The sequence below is a fragment of the Leptidea sinapis genome, chromosome 23 (assembly GCF_905404315.1).
Source record: "Leptidea sinapis chromosome 23, ilLepSina1.1, whole genome shotgun sequence".
NCBI classification, from domain to species: Eukaryota; Metazoa; Arthropoda; class Insecta; order Lepidoptera; family Pieridae; genus Leptidea; species Leptidea sinapis.
In genome coordinates, this window is record NC_066287.1 from 3,854,990 (window position 1) to 3,879,154 (window position 24,165).

At 35.2% G+C, this 24,165-nt stretch overlaps 1 protein-coding gene across 4 annotated transcripts; it reads right to left on the reverse strand.

The window, feature by feature from the left end:
• Positions 1 to 119: 119 nt before the first annotated feature.
• LOC126971336 (oocyte zinc finger protein XlCOF6-like) lies at positions 120 to 23,874 on the reverse strand. 4 transcript variants are annotated; one of them, XM_050817584.1, is made up of 10 exons: positions 23,492 to 23,857; positions 22,605 to 22,712; positions 20,871 to 21,251; positions 10,477 to 10,565; positions 7,218 to 7,340; positions 5,943 to 6,050; positions 4,670 to 4,879; positions 2,747 to 2,858; positions 1,988 to 2,092; positions 120 to 286 (listed from the first exon to the last, which is right to left on the reverse strand). In XM_050817584.1, the coding sequence occupies exons 1-10, from the start codon at positions 23,633 to 23,635 to the stop codon at positions 143 to 145; spliced, it is 1,524 nt and encodes a 507-aa protein (XP_050673541.1). In that variant the 5' UTR covers positions 23,636 to 23,857; the 3' UTR covers positions 120 to 142. The 4 variants fall into 4 exon arrangements, with proteins under 4 accessions (XP_050673541.1, XP_050673542.1, XP_050673540.1 ...); XM_050817585.1 differs by lacking the exons at positions 22,605 to 22,712; positions 23,492 to 23,857 and adding exons at positions 12,624 to 16,490; positions 16,675 to 16,758 and having other exon boundaries at positions 20,871 to 21,017; XM_050817583.1 differs by lacking the exons at positions 120 to 286; positions 1,988 to 2,092; positions 2,747 to 2,858; ... (2 more) ...; positions 7,218 to 7,340; positions 10,477 to 10,565 and adding exons at positions 11,664 to 16,490; positions 16,675 to 16,758 and having other exon boundaries at positions 23,492 to 23,547; positions 23,624 to 23,874.
• Positions 23,875 to 24,165: the final 291 nt, after the last annotated feature.

Sequence of the window (24,165 nt, forward strand, 5' to 3'; positions counted from 1 at the left end):
TGGATGAGGGCAGCGCAGATCATTGTGGAGATATTTGGGGGAGGCCTTTGTCCAGCAGTGGGCGTCTTTCGACTGATGATTATGAAACCGACGATATTTTCAACAAAAATAAAACAAACTTTAAAATAATATAACAGTATATTCAGGTTTTCTCATCTAGTTTATGGACTAGTCTCTTGTGGGTGTACAACGCACCAGGGTGCGCGAAGTCAGCCGCGCAGTGTTCGCACCGCAGCGGTCGCTCGCCGGTGTGTGTACGAATGTGAGTCCGGAGGATTGCTTGAGTCTGAAAGATTTTGAAAGATCATCATTTATTGGTCTATGTTCGGAGTTTCCCTGCGAGATTGAATCAGAAATGAGGAGATCCGTAGGAGAACCACAGTCAACGACATAGCCCAAATGATTGCGAAACTGAAGTAGCAGTGGGCAGGGCACATAGTTCAACAGACTGATGGCCATTGGGGCAGTAAAGTCCTCGAATGGCGAACACGTACCGGAAGACGCAGTGTTGGTAGGCCCCCACAAGATGGACCGACGTTCTGGTCAAGATCGCCGGAATACGTTAAATGAGGGCAGCGCAGGACTATATGTAAGCCTACAAAAGGTGCTGCATGCCTTTTACAATATAGCTCTCAAAAAACGGGAACGGAAATAATAATACAAAAACAACCGAAATGAAAACTTCTAATAAGTCGAACACAAACTAAAATGACATCATCCACGTAAACAAAAATTTTCATAAAATGAAAACTACTGGGCGAAACTATATTAAATTTTTATGAGACCAAACGGCAACTATTCCGCATCATACTAAAGAAGAATCACTTAATTCGGATCCTAAAACTCAGCGTAATCGGTGTACATGGGGAACACTAAAAGTTTTGCACTTCTACCTATGTAATCTGAACTATTTGAATTTCGAATGTTATATATATTTTTTGAAACGTTGCAACCTTCTTAGTAATAAAAAAAAAACAATTGGCGAGAAATCATTTGTCAATTGTTTTTTATCACACGCACCTACGTCAAAGTTCTACGTACGCAACGAAAATGGAATTAAGTCAAAAATATATGAGAGCGATAATTTTTTATGATTTTAAAAGTTCTCTCTCTCCGCAAGACTGTGGTGCTCGTCTTCAAATGCTTTTGGGATAGAAGCACCTTGAGGCAATGGTTTGCTATTTGTTGGAGAGGTCGGGTTGCATTTCGTGAGGGCGGCCTTGAATTGCCGTCAACGAAAATAATGTGGCTACTGTTAAGCGGCAAATTGAATAAAACCCGCGGATTACCTATGAGACAATTTGAGGGCTATTGGGGATTGGTATGACCCAAAAGTTCGGAAAATTTTGTTTTTGTTGGATCCCTCATGAACTGACAGCGGAGCAGAAGCGGGCTCGCGTGGAATGGTGCTCACAGATGCTAATGAAGTACGACCACGGACATTCTAATGCTGTTTATGACAATGTCACAGGAGACGAAACGTGGATATATTGTTTTGAACTCGAAAATTTAAAAATTTCTATATTTTCCCCAAAATCGAAGAGTTGATGAGAAGTTTCACTTTTACCAATTCCGAAATGGCAGTGATAGTGTTCAATCAGCACGTAGAAAACATACCCTCAGATCTGTGGTCCTCCTGTTTAAAAAAATGCTTCGATCGCATTAAAAAAATTTTAAAATGTAAAGGAGGGTATTTTGAAAAGCAATAAACATAATATTTTGGTTATAACATTTTGTTTTTTTAAGTTACGTAAAACTTTTAGTGTGACCTACGTACATAATAAAAATACCAATCGAATTGAGAATCTCCTGCTTTTTGAAGTCGGTTAAAAATAATGTTTTTATCAATAATTTGATGTATCTGAATTGAAGTATGTATTTATCCATCCATTACGTAGTTTTCACAGTATAATCGAACAAAAAACCGGCTCTCCATTTCTTAATATAGATGGTCTTCTACGGTAGTATTTCATAACAAACGACTCACAGTAAACCCCGCGCCACAGTGATCACATATTTTGTTCTTCGGCAATCTTACTTTCTCGTGGGTTAACTTTTTATGTCGCTTCAAATTCGCAGCGGATTTATAAGTCTGAAATAAAATTGTACACATAAATGACTTTCTTAATGATACCACAAAGTAGGAATGGAGCGACCACCCTCAGGCTATTTAAATCATAAATTTGACTGACTAAAAAAAATGAAGCCCGCTGAGTTTCTTGCGCCCATTCTTCTCAGATCTAAGGTGTAGATTTTTGAATGGGTGGTGGTGCACAGCCACCGGAAACAAATGTCGCGACAGAGAAGAAACGGCGCCAAAACTCTCCCAGAATACGAATCCATAATTTTTATATAATTTATTCAAATACACATGTATTGAAGCCTTGAAAGTTTGTTTACTCGTCTCGTTGGCCTTACTAAAGTCTCAATCAAAATCTAGTCCCTAGCTGTTCTTAAAAATAAGATAAAAATTTGCTATGATATATTAACGCACAGCCTTTACAGCACAGATTCAATCTAAAGCTACTAATTCGATAAGAAAAACTACTAGGTAAGTATCAAAATCGTGTTGTGACATGCCTTAATACAAGTACCGATACGTAATACAACGAACCCGTATAACAGACGACATCGCGGGTAGGAGGGGGGCGCCGCTTTTTCTAGTCGCGGAGTTGACTCACTGTATGAAATATAAGCGTTACACTATATTCTATACTATCTTTTCAATAATAAAAAAAGGACTTACCTTCGAACAAAGATCACATTTGTGTTTGATAATATTTAAATGATCGTAAGTAATATGAACCTCCAGTAAAGATTTCTTGAAAAATCCTTTGCCACACGTAGAGCATATGAATCTGAAAACGTAGACAAACAATTAGTCAAAGCATAGAGGTTGAGGAGAAACAACGCTCCTGCAACTCCTCCAGTTTTGCATGAGTGTTAGCAGCGGTGATCGCTTTCCCTCGAGAAACGCGTACACTTCGTTGTACCCTATTATCTTTCACAAAGAAAAGATTCTTGAAAACTGCATTCTGGAGAAACACCATTTCGAATATAACGAACATATACAGATGGTAAGGCTTAAGATAGTAAAGTTTATAGCGAGTTGTGCGAAGTAGTAATTCGACAAAAGGGATCAAATGAAACACTCTTCGCAACACTCCGGGAATGCGACAAAATATACGAAATGAAGCGAATTCTCTAAGCAGCGCCTTTTCGATCGGCTTGCCGTAGTCTGCAATTATAGGAACACTACTAGGGAGTTCATGTCCTCCCAGACGCTGGCTCCTTTTAGCGTGAAACATTCACCCTGGGGAAATAATTGTTCATATGTGATATGGCTTTTTAGTGTGCAGTACCTACTAGGAAGCTGTTGCACTTGATTCCTGCCGCTGAATTCCACCTACGCACAACACGCCATAATTAAGGATATCATCCCCACCATCTGGATTTGTGGCATTCCTCCACAGTGAGGTTTTCCAGGAACTTTCTTCCACGTATAGCAAAGCTGTGGAATGAGCTTCCATGTGTGGTGTTTCCGAGACGATACGACATGTGTACCTTCAAAAAAAAATCATACACCTTCCTTAAAGGGCGGCAAAGCTGCTGCGATATCTTTGGTGGGCAGCGGTGATCACTTAACACCAGGTGACCCGTACGCTCGTTTGTCCTCCTTCTTAATAAAATATAGGTACTGGCAATAGTTACGTTTAAGACTCGTATCTGATCTCTGTTTAAAGACACCACTTTCTCAGCGTAATTTTATCAAAGCCTTTGAGAGGTATCCCCGAATGTTATTGACCCTCGGTGAGTTCTGTTCTGTTGGCTCTGGTTCCTGGACCTGTATAACAGCTCTTGGTTCAGAACCAGGGAGGAGAAAGACCCCTTACATGACCTGAGTCATGTAAGGAGTCCCTTTTCAGCTTCCCTAGGTAGTGTAGTCATCTATTTCGTTGGATTGTCTCCACAGTATTACATAGATGGCATAATAACCTCCAACGGTAAAAAATATTTAAGAATTTCGAATTCAAAAGTTCATATTGTGGTCGTTTATAGGAGGAGAAACTGGACGTATGGTGGGATTTTATTTTTATTTTTTTAGGAACTTTATTCACAGTTTTAAATCCGATATTTGATAGTTAAATCATGTTAAAATTTCATTTTTTGGAAATGAAAAACTGCAAAAACGGTAGCAATGTGGAGCGACGGCATCATCTACTGTTCTATATAAACCCGCGGTGTGGCGTTGTCGCAGTCTACACGTGCCCTTACACTCACTCGCCTAGATAGTTTAGTAGTACAAAATAAATTTATCCAAAGGTCGTTTATAAAAAAAATAAATTTATCGCATGATAGGTATAACAATAACCAAAAACTTGATATTTTCTTTCATAAGTACGGGAGGTTTGTATCTGAAATCAGGAAATGTGTCTAACTCGTTCCCTGATTGCAGCTGCAACCCTTACCTTTATCTATAACTTTAGTGTTGTATGCGAGCCTAGTTGTAACCGATCGAGTAATTAATCTAGCAATTATGAATCTACACGTTTGTGAAAACTTTGCTGGCTTATTGTATTTTTCTAAATTAAGGCTAAAACTATGTAAAATATATAGCTGTTTGTTTTCCAAATAAAAGAAAAAAATATTATAAAGCTTGTACACTCACTTCATGTCCTCCGCCGTGATATGGTTGGAGCTCTGTTTGAAGTGAGTGGCCAACGTTGCCTTCGTTTTGAAATAGATGTCGCACTTATCGCAGTAAAACACGTCTCGTTTGTGTGCGTTCTGCTTATGATGGTACACGCCGGTGGGTTTGGGAAAAGTTTCGCCGCACTCGTTGCAAGCATATGTGCGTTTCTTCTTCTCATGCGTATTACTGAAAGTGAGATTCAGAAGAGAAACATATCTTGTAAGCCTTTAAGGTCAATCTTATAAAATTTTAGGCTTTATAACACGTATCTCTAAAGACAGTGACACCAGAGGTGTGTCATTGAAGGTTTTTAAATTAATTTAATTTAACTGTTTTTTGTCAATGGTCAACAGGTTGAAAAAACTGGTAAATCGTCAACGGGTTTTGAAAAATCGGTTAGTGCATTTATTAATAATTTAGGTTTTTATTTCGTCAATATAATATCAAGTCAACGGTTTCGTTCGCAAATTCGTCATCTGTTTTGAATTAAGCTGTTTTATTGAGGCATTCAATTTCGTCATTTATTGTGAGTTACGGGCGAAGACGTTGATTGAATTTATTAGCTAATTATGTTCAACAGGTTTTTTCGTTGAAGAAAAACAGTTAATTGATTTAACGACCACCTCTAAGTGACACATATTTATGTCTTTACAGGGCATTAATATTGTCTCGATTGGAGTACGCCTCTCCTTTATTAAGGAATCCTTTAAACGATATCTATATACGTAAGGTCGAAATGGTTTATTTATATATGTTAATAAAAATTGTCTAAAGCAAAACTCTGCCTACGCGACTACGTTTCGACAGCGCTTTGAATACATCGTTAATAACAGTGTTAAGTGAAAAACTGTCCAAATAACAGCATATCCAAACATAAAAAGGATGGAGTGTCGTATTTGAGGTAAGTGCCCCTTCAAATTAACAAAATTGTGTAACTAGTTCGATGCTTTTAGTCATTTTGCTAAATAATTACATTTCTATTTCTCAATCAAAATGTTCTTGCCTTGTGTTCGCGTGCGAGCTTCTAATGAGCGTATACAATAGACTTTGAACATTACTGCCACAAAATAAGGTGTTAATTTGAATGAATGTTTTAATGTTACCTGTATAAGTTTATGTATAATCAACGCCTCTCGGACATTTTTATGACGACCTTTTAACAGGCGATTGGGAGTCTTACTGTTGTTTATCGTACGTCAATGCACACTATATAGTAACACTATAGTAAGTTACACGAATGATTACTTACCGTATATGTTGGCGCAATACGGATATCGTGCTGAACACTTTGTGGCAGATCTTACATTCAATCTTCAGTTCATGTGTTTTTCGGTGATACCGATATCGACGATTTGAGCTGAAAGTATTTCTGTAAATTAGGTAAATATTTGACACGACGAGTTGCAATTGAAAATGAAACTGAAAATCATGATTAGGCTTTCGTACCCAACGGGAAGAGTATTGTCTATTTGTTGTCTGTCAGCTATTTACTTGTAGCAGCAGAGGACTTATTTCAGGAAACAAAGAGCTACCTACTAGCAGGTATGGGGTATCTAGGTCTAATGCCTACGTTTGTTTTGTTTATGATGTTAACCTTTTTTATGGTTCTCCATGTTTCAGAGGACACCATACAGACACCAGAGTCATGACGCGTCCGAGCTGGTCGTGCCACCAAGTGAGTGACTCTCTATGGAGCTGAATACATTTTTGTTGGTAGTGGCGACTGGTTGCACCACCGTGGTGTCCCAGTGAAATGTAGCCCTAATGATGATTCACGTTAGACCGTGTCGGAATGGATCAGGAACAAACATCTATAGTATTCTTTTGTATAAAGTAATTCATGGTTGACATCGAACTGTCGGTAGATATTGTTACTCGGAATCGGCCTGCCACAGTGTCTTAAGACCAAGGTTTTTAACTACTAGTGATGACTTACGGAATGTTCACGTGATCGCGCTAACTACGGGTCTTATGAGAAAGCTAATGGTCGCTCAGAGGGCAATGGAGAGGGCTATGTTCGGAATTTCCCTGCGAGGTCGAATCAGAAATGAGGAGAACCGTTTAGGAGAACCTGAATATAGCACATATTGCCAAACTAAAGTGGCAGTGGGCAGGACACATAGCTCAACGGACAGATGGGGCAGTAAAGTCCTGTCTTGACGGCGTACGGGAAGAAACGGTGTTTGTAGGCCCCTCACAAGATGGACCCACGAACTGCGCTTCAGAAATCAATGATAACTAAATTTTCAAGATAATTGAGAAGTTAATTAAGTCATACACATTTCAGTATTTCATAATTTTATTTAATAAAATGTCTTATTAATTTAACGCGTATACCTTCCTGAAAGGCCGACAACGCTCCTGTGATTCCTCTGTTGTTGAAAGAGAAGATCACTTAACAACAGGTGACTTCTTTTCCATAAAAAACGTTTTCATCATATTATATTTATTCTTTGATTGTTTTTAACTACCATTATGCACATTGTAAGAGTGTTAAAGCATTCCAGACATAAATCGAACTTACCAACTTGTGAAATCACAAAGATCACATTCGAAGCGTATCTCCGAGCCGCCATGTTCTTTATTGTGATGGTCGAGGACGGCGTGCAATGTTTTATACCGTTTTTTACATTCCCTGCAATCGTATCTGAAAAAAATGCAAAGTTAAGCATGGTATGGTATGGTAAAGGGGTTCCTGTTTCCGCAATTAGATAACTGAGTCACCAGTGTGAGGCTCCTTTGCACAGGGGGCCGATTAGATTATGGGTACCACACCTGCCGTAAAGCAGTAATGTGTAAGCATTACTGTGTTTCGATCTGAAGGGCGCCGTAGCTAGTGAAATTACTGGGCAAATGAGACTAAACATCTTATGTATCAATGAGACGAGCGCAATTATAGTACCGCTCAGAGTTTTTGGGTTTTTCAAGAATCCTTAGCAACACTGCATTGTAATGGGCAGGGCGTATCAATTACCATCAGCTGAACGTCCCGCTCGTTTCTCCTATAAAATATCGTAGTAGGGGTAAAGAAGATAAACATATTTGTATAGTATTTACACTTATAACTCAAACCTAATAGTGGTTCTAGTTAAGTGCTAGTTAATCACTGGCGGTACAAAAGTTGAAGAAAGGGTTTGGACAAGTCGACATAACTTGCGGCGGCGTTAGTCTCTCTCTTCGTAGTCCTTCCCTCAAATATGAGCGACGGGAACTGTGAGTCGCCTCTTATGAGACTGTATATATATATCATAAGAGTATCATAAGATATATATATATATATACAGTCGTGGTCAACTAATTAGGGACATTCAAGATAGTGAAGAGAAATAACCAGTTATGTACATATAAATATAAAACCCTATTGATTTCTCAGTAACTATTATTTGCATAGTTTGGTCCAACTAGTATGCAATAAATGGCTGTAAATAAAAGATTAAATGAATAGAAAAAAGCGTTTAATATCCAAGGTTAACCATGTATACAATTTAAGGTATAATTCTGTAGCTGGACATTTAATTAAGGAAAGTAAAGTAAAATGAAAACTAGAGTTAAACAAAACTAGTAATCTCCAGTATTTTAATTTCTTTAACAACTCCATTTTATTACGTGTAAAATAACCCAGTAGCAAAACCTTTGTTAGTTATTATCGCTAGACACCGATGTGGCATAGACATTATCAGTTTCTGACATGTTTCGACAGGAATGTTTGCCCATGCCTCACAAAAAGCTTCATTAAGTTCATCTAAAAATATGGTACGATAAGTGGCAACATTTTTTCTTGATTTCGTGCCAAAGGTGCTCGATTGGGTTGAGGTCCGGGCTATCTGCTGGCCAATCTAGCACTGATACCGACTGACTGTTATGAAACGACTGGACTGAACGGGCGGTTTGTTTCATTCGGTCGTTATCATGCTGAAACGTCCATATAATAAGGAGATGTTTCTCAGCGTAGGGAGGCATTGTTTCCTCTAATATTGCCTTGTATTGATGTTGTTCTAAATTACCCTGAACTTTCCTCACAGGTCCCACTCTACGTCCAGAAAATGAACCCCACATTTTAATGTTTCCACCGCCATGTTTCACCTGCTTTCGTCAGAGAATAATACATGTTGCCATTGGGCGTAGGTCCAATGTAAATATTTACGTGCAAACGTCAAACGTGCATTTCTATGTTCTTTCTTCAACAACGGTACTTTGCGAGCCACTCCTTCGAACATCCCTGCTTCTATCAGACGTCGTCTAACAGTCCTCGCTGTAACAGCGGCTCTTTCGTCCGCCCCAAACACTTCGTGTTTAATTAAAACAGAGCCTAAAAATGGATCTTTCTTAGCTAACCTGGTTATCATTCTATCTTCTCGCGGAGTTGTTTTTCTCGATCTTTTTTATCTGGGCACATTTAAAGCTGTGTTGTTGCGCCTGAAATGTTGCAATGCATTGCACACCATAGTTTTTTAACAATTTAAATATTCTGCTATCCCTCGGTATGATCAACCACGCTCGACAAACTTCATGATGATTTTTCGTAGTGTTGCATCGCAACTTTTATTTTTGCCCAATTTTCTTCAAAATAGTTCTCAAAACTTAAAATTAATAATCTTGATTGCCGCCAAAACTACCACGAAACAATAGGAGAAGAAATAAAAAAATATTGAGATTCAGATTTTGAAAATAGAACGCAATATCTCAGTGTCCCTAATTAAATGACCAGCCAGCATTTATTGAACAAATAGCACTGTGATAATCTATCAGCTATACTGTAAAGAGTTTTAATGTTTAGGAAGTTGTTATTGTTTGTATAATCGGGCACATAAATGACTAATTATACTTACATGTAAGGGATATGAAATCTTGTTTAGACTCGTTGGAAAATAAAAAATAAATTCACAATTTGGTTAAACTACTGAGTGTCCCTAATTAATTGACCACGACTGTATATATATATAATGAAAATGGTCATTGTTTGAGGCTCTTTCAAGCCTAAACCACAGATTGTATCGACATGGAACTACCACCATTCGATGCGAAATTAAAGAAGATATCAATGTTTTCATCTATATTTTAAATACAATTACATAATTGTAACATTAGCTGTAGAGGAGAGTTTAAGCCATAATTACTGTGGTAGAATTTAATGTGCATTGAGGAAAAAGTACTGAAAGCCGACAGTTGAAGGCAGGCACAAGCAAACCGATTTGTGATAAAAGCGAAGGACAGTCCATATCATAGCTTAAAAGTTTATGTAAACACAGCAATTGTGAAGCATTTCTACGTATTCGCAGATATCTCATTTGATTCTAATTACAATGTTCCTTTTTAAAATTCGCCCAGCGAAGCGGTGGGAACGGCTAGTGTATTATAATAACAAATTGCGCTAATTTATCCGTCAATTTTGGGAATGAGGCGCTTACAGCTAGTCGGAAATGTATTCGCCGGTTTTTTACGCCTAAATATTTCTCTACTGACGGATTGCAAAGTCCAATTTTAGACAGTTTGTTATTTATAAGTGATATCCCTCAATTCTGGGATTAAATATACAAAGTTAATTTGTAGCAAAATTCATGGATGATGTGGGAACTCGCGCCTCTCGGGTTCCGTTCGAGCGCTCTTACCAACTGAGCCAACCGTCGGAGTGACGCATCGACCGAAATTTTTATATATAAAATTCGTCATCGTATCAACTGTAAAGTAGATCCTGTAGATGGAGCCACAACTTGGGAGTTGAATAACACATAACAAAATTTCCAAGGCCAATTTTATAATTCACACATGTGAGTTTATATTACCTGGTGAAATGTCTCCGATAATGCTGTTTGTATGACTCTTCCGTTCTCAATACTGATTTGCAAATTTCGCACTGGTAACAGTTCTCGAACTGCAATGTTAAGATAAATAATATATTAATAACAGTAACAAGTCAAAACAATTGAGTAGTTCTGGTGCATCACTTTACATTCTTGCCACTTCTTCTCATCAAAGCTCAACTTTTCCGGAGTAGTGGTTAAATCTTTGACATACGTCTTGTTGATATCTTCCAGGAGCGTAATTCCATTATCGGACATAAAATCCAAAATGCTTTGCCTCCGATACAGCTTAGGTACCTTCAATTTTACATCATACTCCTACTTTCATTGCCGGCAACGCATCTCTTGGCTCCTGCTGTTGCAGATGTTCAGCAGAGGTTGCTTTACCACTTGCCATTATGTGAGCCTCTTAATCATTTTACTCCTATTATACACTTAAACCTTAGATTAAATGCTATAGTAAAACAACATTTAATATTAAACGTTTTTAAAAGTCTTGAGAACCCCTGACTTATTTATTTTACCAGTAAACTAAGATCATCGACGGACCTCGGTCAAATGGCGGAGACCTAACATCAGCTGCGCGGCGGCTCAAACGAATAAGGCGGGGCCGTCCATTGACCGATGACGCCGATTGCGGAAATTAGAATTATTGCTTTAGAAAATTACAAATTACACTCACCCGTCAACGCGCATCTAGATTGGATTTTTGCTGTTATAGTGTTAGCACATGAGTTACCCTTTTGTTACTCATGTGGTGCTAGTTAGTGATTAATAGTTTTTGTGCGTCATGTACTCGAATGAAGAGTATTTTAACATGCTCATGTGTCTAGAGCGCAATAATTGTAACTACGGCGCAGCTTGTAGGGATTGCGAACAAAGTTATGCACTTCCGCTTGGTTAGGAGTTGCCGTCTCGAAATGCTTTCGAGCGCCATTCGAGAGGTACATGAATGAAATGGGCGTGTGGGCGGGGAAAAATTTAAGTTGATTGTTTTAATTGAATTACAAATTATTAAAACTTAAATATAATATTTAAATTTAAATGTGAGTCTAAATATAATAAATAAACCCTGAATGTAATCTTTAGCCTGTGATATAATTCCTTATGTTCATTGTCATATATATTATATTATATAATAAATCTTGAGGAAGTAATAAATACATACACACTTTTTTGAGATTTATTATTTCAACCAATGAGGTTTGTATTAATTGCTAATTTAGTCTACAAAGGTATTATGTAAAGTACTTAGTATTACATAAATAAACAAAACAACTTTTTTAGTTAAATAATAACAATATTAAAATTTAAAAAAGAGATTTTTTAATTCTGTAACATATGTTATAGCCTAATTTGGTGGATTGGTCTGTTGACTCTAAAAGCATTTATTTTGTTTATTTTAAATTATTCCCAGTCAATGAATTTTATCAGCTTCATTTCCAGAATGGTCTTATTGTAATCAGATCTGAATATGGGAACTATGTGTTTACGTGTAGTGCAATGATATAGTGCAATTGATATTAGCGATGTCTCGTAGTGTTGACAATTATTATGTACATTTATGAGTTATAGGTTCCAAATCCCAATATTAAACATAATGAGGGTACTTTTATATTTATTTTTGTCACTCGCACCCGCATTCTCTCCAAATTATGGTCGACTGTTCTAAAAACGTGAATTGTTCAATGTCTGCGTTAAAAAATCATAATTATACGAAATTGCAATAAGTACCTGAGTTTCACTGAAGTAATTCCAATATTGAGTCTAAAAACTATGAATAATTGAATATTGCGTTTTTACGGCGATGTGCAGCATGACTAGTGAGACAGTAACGATACTCGAAAGCGTGATACTTGGCGATAACATAATAAATATGAAGAAGAAAAAAAGAGTCAGTGGTGCTATTTCCGCACTTCAATAAATAATAGGCTATTCTTCGATTATTCCAAATAAATTCGAAAACGATCGTAAAGATTCGGTATTTATTTTAACATAAAAAAATTAACAAAAAACAAACGACTTCAAAAAACTTGCGTATTCTTCTACAACTTAATTATCAATATAATGTAGTTACAAATAGAGTATTTTAGTAGTATTTTTAATTCTTCAAAATAATTCCACTTTACCATAAATAGTCGCGTCAAAAAGGTAACCACCATGATCGTGACGTCATAATAACATAAAGAAACGTCTAATTTGAAGTGCGATCCATATTTATGTTTCTAAAAATAAAAATGACAATATTAATAATTCTCATGTTTTTTATAACAAATTAGTATTGAATTCGTATTTCTTATGAGAAAATGTCTATAAATAACATACTTTCATAATTTAATTGTGATAGATGAAACTGACCTATTAGAACCAGATTCCACTACAATCTTTTAGTATCATTATATCTCACTTGTATTTCGTATTATAAACTTACTTATAATAAACGGGAAATTGTTTATATTATACTTATACCATATAAACATTTTAATACAAATTAAACCTTAGCGCCTTAATGTAAGGTTTAATTAACAAAGCTACCTAAAAAAACGAGCTAATATTCATTTTAATGATTCCGAATTTAATGTCATGTGTACATTCATATACACATTTGTCATTAAATTCGCGCTCGACGAAACGAAATATTTACAAAATATTACAGGATTATTTCTTGTCTATTTGTTATGTACCGAAAAGAAGAACTTTTTTTGTGCTACAAATGTAATTTTTAACATAGCGTTTATATAACCTGTATACACACATGACTTGTTCGACTATACTACACGGGTTCCAATCGTTAAGTGTGACCAGGCGAATATTCCGTAACTATTCTAACTTCTATCATGTGATCTTTACATTCTCTTTTATTTATTAAGTTTCGCCTCGAATTCTTTTCTTCTGTGCAGGATGGTATCTTCATTATTATCAAATATGGTAATAAATCTCATATCTTGTATTATTTCCTCTTCTTCGTTTCGAAATGGTATATGCAATGTGACCATTTCTCGTTTATATTCATTTACCTCTGTGACTGGATCGTAGTTACGATATCTAAGTATTACATCTTCACGTCGTTTAAAATATTCACCTTTCTTACTTACTGTATATTTTGATACCAATTGAGCTAATGTTATACTTTCTAAGTGTTCAGGCCTTTTAACGTATTTATCAAACCAGTTGCTTTCTTTCCCAATATCAGTAGAATCGTCATCCAAATCACCTGACGCTTTCAAAGTTTTCTTAATTCGTTCAATCGGCCGCACGGTCGGAATGTATTCAATGATAAATGAACTCTTTGACGTGGGCTCACGCAATAAATACCAAGCTGCTTCTGAACTCGTAATTTCGGTATAATTTTGCATATTTATACTGATATTGTTAGTTACGTCAATAATATCTAACTCCGGATTGTCATGCATCGCTTCCATTATTTGCAATCGTAAGTCACTTAATTCTCTATTTGATTTGTCAAAATATTCTTCTATAAAAGCTGCACAAGAGTTATCATCCGTGATGAATTGAAACTCAGTATTAGACTGAACAATATTAAGAATGAAAGGATTGAATGGACTATGCCATTTTTCAGAAGGATCACGTTTTAAAAACACTTTAGGTCTGTCAATTCCTGATCTAAGAATGTCGCAATAATCTTCATCTGACTTAATACCATTACGCTTATAAAAATCGTTTATGTCTTCAAAATCTTCATACCCTAACTGAGCTTGTATATCATCAAACCGTTTTCTATTCACATTGTCAAGGTCTTCTTCATGTTTCGGAGTTAAAATCATTGTATTTTTGCAGGGCATGAACGGAGCTCCAAATCTACATTTTTGTGATTTGTTTGAAGTATCAGCCTTATTATAGCAAGCGTCTGTATGGCTATGGATTTGAAGTTTAATGTTGCCTGATGATTCTACTGCAGCAAGCGATGTCAAAGTATCTATAAGTTCAATGGCTTTATCATAATCATGACCAAGAAAATCTTTCGGAGAATTATCAATCCAAGCTAAGATGTGCGCACAAGGACTGTCCCGATTCCTAAATTCAATGTGCTTAAAGTAGTGCAGGACTCTGTACTTCCGAAAAGGACTGCATGTTTGTGATTGAATAATACTCAATACAACACTAACTAATTTATTGAAGAAAATAGCGCACGTGACAGCGTCTTCGTTAATAAGGGTACTTTTTACCATGAAATCTAATTCAGAAATAACATCTTTTGTGACATGTTCTCCCTTATTTAGTTTATATAACAATTGCAACAAATCTAACCAACCAATTTCATTTGCACTAATGGTAAAAAATACAGTCGGTCTTCCTAACTGCCTTATCATTGCTAAGAGATCCTTCTTCATTTCAGACCAATACCAAGTAGAGTTAGGAATTGTACGTAAAGAAGCGAGGTTACTTTCGATATAATTATTAATGTAGTCTTCTGGCTTCTCCTCGGATTTTTTTGCTACATGTCTAAATGCCTCAATGAGATAATTTCTTACTCTTAATTTCATAATTTTGATTGCCATATATAATAAATGTTGAGGTGTCGCTCCACGTCTGTCTGATCGCCTTATTTCACTAGTTGCCAACATAAAGGGGGTCATAATAATTCCTTCTCGAGATTTGCGGATATGACCCAGATAAATTGATGGGAACAATAATTCTTCGGCATGTACATCAAGTACACTATTGGAAAAGTTACTTTCACCAGAAAGTATTCTTAAATACAAATCGTCTTTCCATAATACTGTTTGTTGCTGAGTTAATAAACTCTCTTTAATGGGTATATCTTCAAGTAGATCATTTTCGTCAAGCCGTTGTTCATCGAGGGAAACTTCTTCGCCGTTTACTACACCAAAAAAAGTTTTATCTATCACAATTTTATATTTCCTATAAAGTGGGGTATTTCCTAAGTACTCCAACCACTGTTTAATAGTGTTTTTATTAATTAGGCCATGGATATCACTCGATTTGTATATTTTCTTCCGTTTTATATCAATGTTAATAGAAAAATCATCATTCATATTTCTTGGCAACTTATTAACCATTGTATTTTCTTCCAGAGGCACATTAATGGCTTGACCATAAATTCTTTTTTGGCCAGGAACATGTCTAAGTCTTCTAATTTGCATAAAAGGGATTTTGGGCGAAATTAATCTTTCCGAAACCAAATCTAACGGATGGTTCAGCAAATTGTCAGGAATTGCAGGGTATTTGAACCCATTGTAGACAGACATTTTCGGTATTTGTCCTTTATAGATACTTGCTCGACACGTATAACAAGTTGCCATCGTTTCGGATTCGGTCGGAAGAAATGTCTTTACGAAATCCATACCGTCATCATTCAAATGTTTTAATTCATTACTAAAATGCAATCGGTCGCACATTTCGCAAGGATGCCCAAATGAGTTCTGAATAAACTGTTTATAAAATTGAATATGAGCACTGCTTTGTCGTGTATAAGAACTGTAAATTGCTGTGGATCTATTGTGTTGAGGGTTAGGAACAAGAAAAGCACGAGCATGACTAGATAATTGAGGTACTTTATCGACTTTGCCCATTTTGCGACTTTGTTTGTTGCATTTTCTTATTGCTTCTGAATCTGTCTTATTTGCTTGCTTAGCACTTTGTTGGACTTGTGATAATGCTGTGCCTTTTTTGTCAATGGCCACATTTTCTGGATCGTCGTTTGTTACAACCAACAATGGATCTACATGCGAACTACCGGGTATTTGTGAGTCGTGAATAAAGTGACCGACAGACTTAAGAATATTAATACGTTTCTTCTCTCGGTATCTCCTCGAACGTTCTCTGGCTAATGCTTTCCGTTGTTTGTCGTTATCTTCAATTTGTTTCGCTTTTATTTCAGCTTTGGCTTTTTTGGTTTCGGCTTCAAGTTTCTTTAACGCCTCCTGTTTTCTTTTACGATATTTTTGCACGCGTGCATTAGTCAGTTGCCTTCGTCGTATCCGTTCTTCGCTCAGTTCATCTTCCTCCATCTTCTGAAAAGCAAATTTATACCTAATTTTTAATAAATTAATATTCCTTCAATATTAATTAAACTCTCTGACTTTATTCACTACTATTATTATTTACTTTAGAAAAAAGATTACAGAGGGAGAGAATGTAGTGAGGGGACTTAACGCTTACTATATTTATAAAGATAAAAAATGTGAATGTCCTTACTTTACGTTTTTTTTTCCTACGTGCATTAGGCAGTTTCTTTTGTTGTGTCGATTCTTCACTCAATTGATTATCTTCATCCGTCTTCTGTAAAGGGCAATTATTGTGTAATTAACGGTTCATTCTATTTGTATGATAATCGTATGATAACATTATACTCGTATCCCAGTAGTTATTGAGACTTAACTATCATACACAGTTATGTTGGTAACTCTGAATTGGGTAGTCTTGGCTGCAGAAAATGTTACCCAGCATCATACTGTTCAAAGCCTTAAAGCTATCAAGTTATAGTTCTTAAGGCCGTACTTTCAACCTACACTGCAGTGGTATCGGCCTACCCGAGTGGAAATTCTATTATTCCCAATTCCGGGTAAAATTTATTTTGAATATTCTTCTGTCTCAGAGCGCAATTTGATTCCGAATCGGTGGTTGTTCAAGTACAAAATAAACTTATATAATCTTATCATATTCAATAATACACATACAAACATAAGTCTCACATTCTTAACATGGTAATTAGTACACTCAAACACAAACACTTAACTTATATATTCTTCTTTTGTGGATCTTCTTATGCGCATAAGGGTAAAATTTTTACGGAAGAAACTCAATAATAATAATATAAGTGACACAAAAATGGGACGTTTTTGTCCAAGAAGAGGAAGAGAGCGATTGATATCGATTGAGAGAGAGAGAGAGTGAGTGAGAAAGGGCGAACGTAACATGAAGCATAGCCATGGAGAGAGGGAGAGACTAAGAACGACGAAAAAATACACGCTATTGGTTGATGAATTCGTTTAGTAGTTAAATATTAGAACTTTAGATGGCAATTCTGTCGCAAAACGTCTTGCACTTAAATAAACGATTTTTCTATTTATATATTCTCATTAGTATACATTCCAGTGAGTAAATAGTGAGTTAAATTTATAAATTAACATTTTGTGATAAGTTAGTAAATCATCCTATACTAAGCAGTTGTTCAAAGTAAGTAATATTTTTGTTAATTTACAAATTTTAAATATTTATTTTTTTTCTTTTTGTATCGGAATAATTAGAAGTTAATTAGCGGTAGTAAATATTTTGAAATGTAAACTGGAAAAGCGAAGAATTCCCGTCACAAGTGTCCTTGACTACTTTCTGGGAAGCCTCGGTAGATATATTCTGTAAGATTTATGAAAATAAACGGTTTTTTATTTTTAGATATTTTTTGCTGGTAATTTTTAAATTACCAGGAAATAATATCTAATTTATAAAATTATTATAAAATGAAATTAAATTAAAATTTTGGATTTATTGCAATAGGCGTTATTTTTGCGGAAATCCATAATTTTCCAAATGTTGTTATTTTTATTGAGTGTAAATTCCGCTATGTTATGTCTTTAATATTGATTAATTTAATATTTCGATACGAGTCTCTTACAAGAGCGACACCTCAAGTTAATTTCCTAATATGCAAATATTGGTGTTGAACGGGTTATCAACTGTAACGTGGATCCTGTAGTTGAAGCGACAACCTGAGAGTTGAACAAAGCATACAAGATTTTATGACGATACGTCACTAGAACGGTTAGCTCAGTTGGCAGAGCACTCGCACGGAACGCGAGAAATCGTGGGTTAGAGTTCCGCATCGTTAATAAAATTTTGTTTTCAAAATTATTTGTATATTAATCCTAGAAGTGAGGGTTATCACTTTAAAAACATAACAAATTGTGTGTATTTGTATTAAATATGCTGTTTATTGTGCTTATCACTCATATAAGGAAATATTTAATTTTAAGGTGTACTAAATGTCGACGATCATATAATTTATAATACGATGGCAATAGAGTTTTGAACATATTGTGTTTATTTTATTATGGGTATCCACTTTAGTTTTCTTGTAATTGTTCTTTTACTATGTTTTAGTTAATTTGATAAGTATGCTCCTTTTAGAGAGGTTATTCCAATAATTTTATCCTAAGATTACTTATACCTGTAGTTAGACTGTGATAATTGTTTACAATAAACCAGTGCACAAATTTAGCGAGCACGTTATTTATATTGTCAGTGACAGGTTGCTGTCGTTCAAATTTAAATAGAAGTGATGCATTATCTGCAAATAACACTATATTTGTGACGTCGTGATTATCCTTAATGAGTTGTGGTAATTAATTTATAATATAGTAAAATTAATTTATACTAAGAACAAGAAAGGGCCCAGAATTGAACCCTGCGGAACACCCATAGTGACCACTCAACCAGGAGACCGCTTTCCATTAACGTCTACCTTTTGGATCCTATCACTTAAATACGAAGCAAGAAGGTCCAAAGCAGTATTTCTAATTCCGTATGGGTGTAATTTTCTGATTAATGTCTCGTGAAAAACGCAATCGCACTTAGTCAAATCACAAAATATGCCGAGTATTATTATGGATCGTATTAATAGAATAAATGAGAAACAAGTAAAAAATTAAAGTTAATATATTTTATTAATTCTATATAAATCTCTATACAAATTATTTATTTTCGTTTCCATATCCTACAAAGGATACAATAGGATTGTGATAACTAAAATAAGAAATAAATACTTTCGATTGAATTTTACTAATAGATCTAGAAAAAACTCCATCAATACTTGAAGTATACTTATGTTGTTGTACTTTAATTTTTATTATTATTTGTTATATTTAAATCCAATGTCATTCATTTAAGTTCCTGTAACCCCTAGCTGGAGCTGACGGCATCCACGTTTCATCTCCATCGCGTTCGCTCCAACTCTCTTGATTTCACTCCAGGTCTTTCCGATGCCTTTCGCTTCGACACTTCTTCGCCAGGTTTGCTTTGGACGGCCGCATTTGCGTTTTCCTTGAGGGTTCCAGTCTAGGGCTTCCCTCGGTATATAGTTGGGATCCCTCCGGAGTGTAAGGCATATCCAGCTCCATTTGCGGCGTTTTATCTGATGGTCGAATGGGACTTCATGACAGAATTGCCAAAGTTGATTGTTGGAACTTTTGTCGTGCTGAATACTGAGGATATTGCGAAGACATCAGTTAACTTAAGCCTGATGCTGATAAGAGATGGACTTGGTGATCTAAACCTTGTAACCTTGGTTACACATCTTGATCTTAAAATAATCAACCAATCAGCGTGTGATGGTCCAGTTATTTGTTCATTATTATCATCATCAATCGCATGTTGAATTATTTTTTAAGATAGAAAGTAGTTTCTTATGACGATATCTTTTAGAGCGTTCTCTTGATAATTCTCTTCGTCGTTCTAACGTATTTTGCTGTATTTGTTCACTATCGTATTTGGAATCATTTTGGGAGAGTAATTTCTGCCGCTGAGCTTCTTCACGCTTTTTTTTACGATGTCTTTTTAAGCATTCATTAGCTAATTTCCTCTTTCGTATTCATACCTCATATTATAATAACTTGTGTCTCAAACATACTTTTTTGTATATGGGAATTTAAAAGCTAACAAATTATAAAAGTGAGAAAAATATATCATCTATACATATATTTATATGTATGCATGTATGTATTATTAATGTGGAAGTGACTTACCTATACAATCAAATCACTCTTTATAATAACAATAACGTTTTTTATAATGTTTAATGAGTATAATGTTTTTTCAATATATAATAATATTAGCACAATAAACCACTAAACTACACACACTAACCAATGTAAACCAAATAATCGTTAAAATAATTATTAAAACGTAGCAATAATAACTATCAAATTAATAATGACAATTATTACATATTAATTGAATATATTAAACACAGTGACACAACAGCGAAGAGCAGTTGTCTTCATCTTTCGCGCATGTTTACACTCAGCGGTCCCGAGTTCACTAGATCGAGCCTTTCACCTCAGAGTGTGAAGGATCTAACCTAACCTAAGACCTACGAAAGCATGTGTGTGTGGTGCGGCAAAAGAAGTTTTCACTTCAAAACTTCTTTTCTTTTTTCAGTCAGTCTATATTGTTGCGAAAGCCAAACTGACCCTGGCACATAATTGATTGATTGATTTAACATAAGCTTCCAACTGTGAAGCCATTGATATATAACATGATTCGGAGCAAGTGTAAAGAGAATGATAATTCAACAGTTTTATAGGCTACAATTATAAACACATTATCAAAGATAAGTGATAGATAATAGATAAGTGGCAACTATGTATAACATGCAGTTATAAAAATATTAAACTTACCATTTTATGTTTACGGTTGAAATGATCGGTAAGTCCATCTTCAAAATTAAATCCAACAAGACAATCATAGCATTTAAATGGCAATATCGTAAAATTCTGACTATTTCTCTCTTCCTCCCTCTCTTTCTTAACATCCTCTAGTTGTACTGCGACTTGTTGAACTTTTCCCGAAAAACTTGTATCATCTTGTATTGTCTTTGATGTCTCTATGGTATCTGTTAAATGTGTGTCATCTAGTTCAATTTCTATTTTAATTTTCTCATTGACATTATCATCATCTTTTTGGTTGTTTGGTGTAATTACATCATATTCCAATACATTTGCAGTAGATGTCCACGTCAAATTAATAGGTGATCTACTTAATTTATTTAAAACCGGCTCCTGAAAATTTATAATACTCTAAAAGGTTTTGTATTTTTTTTAATATTTTTCATAAAAAACAATGATTGGCCATCCCAATCCAATACTATTTATTATTTAATACTAAAATAATAAATACAGAGGGATTTTTGGTCATAAATGAGATTTCATGCCATCATGTTGTCTTCCAAGTATCCCTCTCCTTCTTAAAAGTTTAACCGGCTTTAGTAAAAATCCTTATATTACACTGTCCAATGTCCATCCTGTTATCAATCACACTGATCAGATGAGTCCTTTATGAAAAGGTGGAAGACTGTCCCAAGCGCACTTTCTGGAGGAGGCCCGTGACAAGCATGGACATCTTCATGCATAGTTTCTTGATAGATGTATTAAATGTAAGCTGTATGTCAACAATATGCAGAGGCTATTGTAACTTGCTATCCACACTAAAATTTTTGTTATGATTTCACATATTAACCTATTATCGGATCAAGATGTCATGTCACAGCTTATGGTAACATCATGTATCAGGTTGTCCAAATTTATCAAATTTATGTGAAATGAGGTATTGCTGGTATGTGTGCCAACTTGTGAAGAGTTGACTTGTTACTGTGGAGAATTTTTTTTCAATTCAAGAATGATTTTTGTTAACTAATAAATGTATACTTGCAATGTCTTGATGATTAAAAACTGTGGACTCTGGAGTTTGTTATTTCATTTTCAATATGGGAGAGAAATGGTGCTTGCAGACTTGCAAGGTACTCTAAATAAGTTGAAGACCTAACCTGGCCTTTTTCCTCCAGCCACTCATGATAAAAGACATTTATTTTCTCAAAATTGATTCCTTCAGAATTCTTTTTGATGTCAGTTCAAACATTACCACCTCTTCAGAAACAAATGGGGCCCTGAGAGAGATGAAACGGCGCAAGAAACTCCCCCAGCATTTTGCACACTTTTTAGTAAAATATAAAATTATTACAAAATATATTGCTAAAAAATAATCAAAAATAGTCACAGACTGTCCGATCACTTAGATATTCAGCTGTGGAGTAGTAGGATTTACAAAAGAGCCATATTTAAATTTATTTATAGATAAAGCCCAAACAACAACTGCGACTTTATTATAAAATATGTATATGTATACACATATTCAGGAGACCTACAGCTCCACTTTTCTTCTAAGCTATATACCATTTAACAGGTAACAAGCATATCATGTTTGTTTATCCATGTAACTTAAAAAGATTATTGCAAGTTTAAATATCTTTCATGAATGAACACAAATTCTAATGTTTTTCCTGTTCTATCCCTCACCAACACCGCACATACAGTTCTTAAGTTCCTAACTATTTAAGCTTCAGGATGAAACTGTACCTCTTCATTTGAAAATTTTACAGTGTTCTCTACACTCTGTTTAAATTTTTCAATCTTCAGCAACATATTGTGACAAATCAAACATATCCAGCAGTCTTCTAAGTCAACCTGAAATGTAATACAAATAATCAATATAACTCCGATAACCACAATACAAGTGTATGGGTCACCTGACGTTTAGTGATCACCACCACCCACATTCTCACAACAGCAGAGGAAACACAGGAATGTTCCATGCCTTTAAGGAAGATGTACACTCTTTCTTTGAAGGTACCCATGTCATATTGTCCCAGAAACACAAGAAAGCTCATTCCACAGCTTTGTTGTACATGGAACCAAGTTCCTTGAAAACCTCACTGTGGAGGAACTTGACACATCCAGATGGTGGGGATCATATCCTAATTTGTGGAGTATTTGTGGTGAAATTCGCCAGCAGGAATCTGGTGTTACAGACTGTTGCATTCATACACTTCATATTCTAGGGAGGGTACTGAAGTTACCTTCAAATAAAGTGTGTACAACAAAGGGGGTAAACACTCCTATGGTTTAAAAAGAGGGACATTTAAGTGCTACTAAATAATAAATATCCTATAAGTCATAATATGCTCATTTTCACTATTATGTGCAGTTTGGCATCAAGTAAGGCCTTGCCAAAAAGAACAAAAGCTAATGAAAGAAGAATGGAGAGCTTCTCCATTCTATGTCGTTTATTAGCTTTCTTTCATAGTTATAGTCAGTTATTGAAAGAAATATTCTCAGACAAATGTTTACACATTTAGCTAAACCTGAATACTATAAACTAAAAATTATTTTCGGTGTAAATTCGAAAACAAATGCCAAAAATTTCATAATTATTGTCAGGCAGAAATAGTCCACAGTTATCATACCTTCATATTCACAAGCATAGTTATCAGGTAGGCATGCCTGCATTGTGAAATATTTACTAAAATAGAACTACTTTTATTACAACAAAAACACAGTGTATTTTCTTTCATTTCACTTTTGCAATCAATTCTTACAGAATTTGCCATTTCTCTTATTTGCTCTAATATCTCACTAAACTAATGAAGCATTATGCTTATTATGATATACTTATTTTAAATACATAATCAGATCCAAACATTAACCCAACACAAGTCAATTATCAATCAATATTGATATTAAGATTTTAAGCTATCAAGAAGTGTGAAGATGCAAAAGCCAAACAAAACTCAATTCAAATGTCAAAAATGAAGAAAGCAGTCAAGGGCATTTTTTTTTTGGTTCTGTTCGTCCATCAAACAGCCAAGGGCAAATAACAGCAAAACTATTTTTAATTTTTTAGTATTTATGGATCAGTTACTGAGAAGTGAGAACCTCTCTGCCATAGAATCTATTTACTCTGACTCTCAAGTCTCAGACAAAATGTGATTAATCTCAACTGAATCTCAAGGTTCACATGAACAGTGATAGACTAGTGTCGATAATTTTTGAAACCAAAAAAAAATAGTTGGATGAAACCCATTGGAAATGGAAGAGATTATAACAAAAATGAAAGGAAAACTAAATTAAGGACGATCTG

Excerpts from the sequence above, each read along its gene's own strand:
- LOC126971336 (XM_050817582.1), bottom strand. The coding sequence starts at position 23,635 with ATGGCAAATTCTGTAAGAATTGATTGCAAAAGTGAAATGAAAGAAAAT. Across the intron at positions 16,759-20,870 it reads TCAACCGTAAACATAAAATG|AAGACGGATGAAGATAATCA; the intron begins GTAAGTTTAATA and ends TGCCCTTTACAG. Across the intron at positions 16,491-16,674 it reads GTAGGAAAAAAAAACGTAAA|AAGATGGAGGAAGATGAACT; the intron begins GTAAGGACATTC and ends TTTGCTTTTCAG.